The sequence below is a fragment of the Pelophylax lessonae genome (genome assembly GCF_965119305.1).
Source record: "Pelophylax lessonae genome assembly, chromosome: 10".
Classification (NCBI taxonomy): domain Eukaryota; kingdom Metazoa; phylum Chordata; class Amphibia; order Anura; family Ranidae; genus Pelophylax; species Pelophylax lessonae.
The window spans coordinates 33,691,136-33,696,023 of NC_138777.1; the positions used below are offsets into that span (position 1 = coordinate 33,691,136).

The 4,888-nt window shown below is 47.2% G+C and overlaps 1 protein-coding gene across 1 annotated transcript; it reads right to left on the minus strand.

Annotated features, from left to right (window-relative positions):
* Window positions 1-1,278: 1,278 nt before the first annotated feature.
* Window positions 1,279-4,062, minus strand: LOC309565587 (uncharacterized protein; the record flags this gene model as incomplete). The annotated part of the gene is made up of 4 exons (XM_082270540.1): window positions 1,279-2,097; window positions 2,506-2,841; window positions 2,971-3,204; window positions 3,526-4,062. 4 exons carry the CDS (start codon window positions 4,060-4,062, stop codon window positions 1,279-1,281), a joined length of 1,926 nt encoding a protein of 641 aa, XP_082126666.1.
* Window positions 4,063-4,888: the final 826 nt, after the last annotated feature.

Genomic DNA, 4,888 nt, shown 5'->3' on the forward strand with positions numbered 1-4,888 from the left:
ACAGCACAGCTGGGAGGCCACAGGCTCTAGGAACAGCCCAGCTGCCCCCCCTCCCCACTATCTAATACACTGCTGACCCCCCCTCCCCGCTATCTAATACACTGCTGACCCCCCTCCCCGCTATCTAATACACTGCTGAACCCCCCCTCCCCGCTAACTAATACACTGCAGACCCCCTTTCCGCTAACTAATACACTGCAGACCCCCCTCCCTGCTATCTAATACACTGCTGACCCCCCCCCTCCCCACTATCTAATACACTGATGACCACCCCCTCTCCCCACTATCTAATACAATGCTGATCCCCCTCTCCCCCTAATACAATGCTGTTTCCCCCCTGGTCCCCTCCCCCTAATACAATGCTGATCCCCCCTCCACCTAATACAATGCTGATCCCCTCCTCTGCTCTCCCTAATACAATTCTGCCTCCCCCCCCCCCCAATGCAATACTCAAGGTCCCTCCTTCACGACTCTTACCTGTACACTACAGGGCAGCTCAGCGCGCCGTCGGTCACCGGTGTCTGTGTGGGAGCCTGGGAGGGAACTTCAGGGAAGGGATGCCGCCATGCTGTGCAGCCAGCTAATGACTAGAGATCCGCTGACTACTGCCACGCATCCTCTGGATATGACATCATGCCGCTCACATCTGGCAGCTAGCTCGACTCTGCATACCCAGCGGGGTGGGCCGGCGGCCGCGATTACAAAGGGGAGTAAAAACTTTCTTTCCGGCTATATCTCAAAGCGGCCCACCGGGAAATTTCCCAGTATCCCGGCAGGCCAGTCCAGCCCTGGCTGCGGACGTGGCCTACTGTGCAGAGTCTGCGGCCACCGTCCCCGAATTATCGGATAGTGAGGATAATTCCTCCACACCTTTGGCTGCGCACAAGAAGGCACTGGTGGACGCACTGATGGTATGTGTGCGTGAAACTGTTAAAAATTGGCACTCACAAACCATCTTACGCTGCAAATGTGTTTCCTTATCCCTTATCTCACTTGAGAGCTGCTGGTCCTTTCAGGATAAAATTTTAGAATGTAAACTAATGCCCTTGTCCCTGAAGGTGATTAGCTGTCATTGCCCACACAGCCAGTGCAACGGATCTGAAATCTATAGTTATCTTCCCCTTCTTCCTGTAGTGCTTCTGAGATGGATCAGGGTGATTCTGACTGGTTTGTTATGTTGGTAAATGTTAGTATTTTTATGGGGATATGCCCTTGGTGGTGCTGTTACTTTACAGCTTCCTCTCTTTGGTGTTGTTTGAATTGCTGAGCGTGGAGCGATCAGTATTGATATAGATAGAAGCTGTCTTCAAAGTCTGTGAGGCTGCTTAAGTAGTTAGAGTTGTCTTTGATTAGAGTAATCGTGTACTCTAGCACCTCCTGCACGCTCTCATCTGGGTATCCTTGTATACCAGTGAGGGTGACAGTCTTGTCTGGGCAGACAACCCATTCAGCAGCTTTGACACAGCAGATGGCCTGCAGTGATGGAGGGACAGAGCAGTAATAGTACTCTGTCAGGCAGAGTTTAACAATTGCTTTTGCACATACCATCAGGATATGGTTCTCCTCCACTGTCTGTGCAGTGAGCTCTGCACTGGCCATCCGCTTCATGATAAGATGCTGCAAGAAAAAGTTGGTGGTTGGAGCAATTAGCCGGTAGCTGAGTTTCCTCATGATTAATGCCTCCATAGTCCACATTGTGGTGTTGGTGAAATGTCTGCGACAACCCAGAATTATCTGGTCCAATTCTTCACTATATGTCTCTGAAGTTTTTAAGGCAAGTACCATTGAGGTAATGGCCATAATGTTGTAGGTGCGCCTCTCCACCCTGAGGTTAAGTAGGAGCCTGTCCAGGTAGTTTATGGCCAGGCACAGGGACTCCAAGCTCAGGGAGTGCTTTGAGTGGGATTTGATAAGGCAGCGCACCATTTTTCTTCGGTCTTCTTCATCCAGTTCTGTACGACTAAGACAGTTCGCAGGTAGGAAGTAGAGTTCAACACTCCTCTTGCAAGCATAGTTTTCGTTTCCATATTCCATTACATACTGCAGGTCTCTTCTCAGGCTATGGAGGTTATATTGTCCCACACAAGGGTTCATTGAACATATAGGGGATTCATAGGGCTTCAGCTTTTTGAAAGTAGGTTTAACAGAAGGGGAACTAAACTGGCTAAATGTCCCTCTGTCGTCCATCTTTCTTTTGCTTGGCTGAGTGAACTCCTCTAGTTCAGATGTGAGCTCCTCTTCATCGAAATAGCTTATAGGACTGTTGGTCTGTGAGCTGCTAGAGGTATCGGGCTGAACAGATGTGTCTTCATCAGAATAGGTCACTCGAGGTTTCAGCTGAAGTGTTCCAAGCGGAAGGGACTCCTCTTCATCAGAAAAGCTTACAGGACTGTTAAGCTGTGAGCTACTGGAAGAATCAGACCTACCAGATGTGTCTCCATTGGCAAAGGTCACTCGAGGTTTCGGCTGAAGTTTTAAAAGCGGAAAGGTCACCTCTCCATCAGAAAAGATTTCAGAACTGTTCAGCTCTGAGCTTCTGGCTCCATCAGACTGAACAGATTTGTCTTCAAAGGAAAAAGTCACTGTAGTGCTCAGCTGAGATGTTTCAAGCTGAAAGGACTCATCTTCATCAGAATAGCTTACAGGGCTTGTAAGTTGCAAGCTACTAGAAGAATCAGACCTACCAGATGTGTCTCCATTGGCAAAGGTCACTCGAGGTTTCGGCTGAAGTTTTAAAAGCGGAAAGGTCACCTCTCCATCAGAAAAGATTTCAGAACTGTTCAGCTCTGAGCTTCTGGCTCCATCAGACTGAACAGATTTGTCTTCAAAGGAAAAAGTCACTGTAGTGCTCAGCTGAGATGTTTCAAGCTGAAAGGACTCATCTTCATCAGAATAGCTTACTGGGCTTGTAAGTTGCAAGCTACTGGAAGAATCAGACCTACCAGATGTGTCTCCATTGGCAAAGGTCACTCGAGGTTTCGGTTGAAGTTTTAAAAGCGGAAAGGTCACCTCTCCATCAGAAAAGATTTCAGAACTGTTCAGCTCTGAGCTTCTGGCTCCATCAGACTGAACAGATTTGTCTTCAAAGGAAAAAGTCACTGTAGTGCTCAGCTGAGATGTTTCAAGCTGAAAGGACTCATCTTCATCAGAATAGCTTACAGGGCTTGTAAGTTGCAAGCTACTAGAAGAATCAGACCTACCAGATGTGTCTCCATTGGCAAAGGTCACTCGAGGTGTCGGCTGAAGTTTTAAAAGCGGAAAGGTCACCTCTCCATCAGAAAAGATTTCGGAACTGTTCAGCTCTGAACTTCTGGCTCCATCAGACTGAACAGATTTGTCTTCAAAGGAAAAAGTCACTGTAGTGCTCAGCTGAGATGTTTCAAGCTGAAAGGACTCCTCTTCATCAGAATAGCTTACAGGGCTTGTAGGTTGCAAGCTACTGGAAGAATCAGACCTACCAGATGTGTCTCCATTGGCAAAGGTCACTCGAGGTTTCGGTTGAAGTTTTAAAAGCGGAAAGGTCACCTCTCCATCAGAAAAGATTTCAGAACTGTTCAGCTCTGAGCTTCTGGTTCCATCAGACTGAACAGATTTGTCTTCAAAGGAATAGGTCATTGTATTGCTTAGCTGAGATGTTTCAAGCTCTGATCCCTCTTCATCGGAATAGTTTAAAGGACTGTTTAGCTGAGGGCTACTGGCTCCATCAGACTGAACAGATGTGTCTTCTTCGGTATTGGTAATAGGAGTGTTCAGCTGAGGGCTACTGCCTCTCTCAGAATGAACAAACTCCTTTCCATCAGTATAGGTCACTGGAGTGTTCAGCTGAGGTGTTTCCAGCTGAAGGGACTCCTCTGGTTTGCCATTAGTGTCAGTTGGCCTGGCAGCAGAGTTTCCTCCACTAGGCACAATAGGCACATCATGGCAGAGAGAGACATCAGACTGATATCTCTGTTGTTTTCCAGCCACTAAAGGCTTAAAAGTAATTTTTGCCTTTGCCTGTGACTTTGGATGATAAGCTGTCTCATCAACACGGGTGCGTTTTTTTCTACAACAGTTTCCCATTTTTTTTGGAAATCACAAAAAAAATCGCAATAAAACCAACTCAACAAGGTTAAGAACTAACAGTGTGCTGCTACTCCTTCGCCTCTCACTGCTGGTTTGATCCGTTGACTCAGCTGCAGGTCTATTTATAGTCTCAGACTCACCAACTGTCACCGCTTGCTTGTTGCCATGGTGACAGTAAACAAAGTGACCTTTGCAGTCAGGCAGTTTTAAGGCTCCCTTTACTATGGGACAGCGGCAGTTAGGGAGTTTCAAGGCTCCCCTGAGTGAGAGGGTTATGGGTTTCAGGCCCCCCCCCCTTTCTCTTCAGGGGATCCCTAAAGTGTTATCAGGTTTCAAGACTCCCCATACACCTGTAATAACACATGAGGAGCCTTCTAGAAGGGTCACCTAATTGGTGGGATGAATTTTGTAGGGGTCACTTGACCTCCTGGGCAGTTCTGGAACGTTTTGGGGGGGCTATTTAAAGGGGGTTCAGACCCCAAGAGTTTACTCACCTCCAGAGGAATCTCTGTGCTGCTCCTCTCCCTCCCGCCCCAATTTTTGTCATGGCCTGATATTACGTGGTTGGGTCACCTTTTGTTAAAAGGGGGACTTTTGTGTTGTATAAGTTTCCAGCTTGAGTTTTGATGACTGAGCTGATATGGTAATTTAGGTTTATGAGTTATATTTATGGGATGGTTTAAACTTCCTATGAAACGTATGGCTTGAGTCATAGTGGCTGAGCCATTGTTTAACCACTTAAGCCCCGGAAGATTTTACCCCCTTCCTGACCAGGGTTTTTTTTGCGATTTTTGATTTTTTTTTTATTGCGTGACTTTAACCT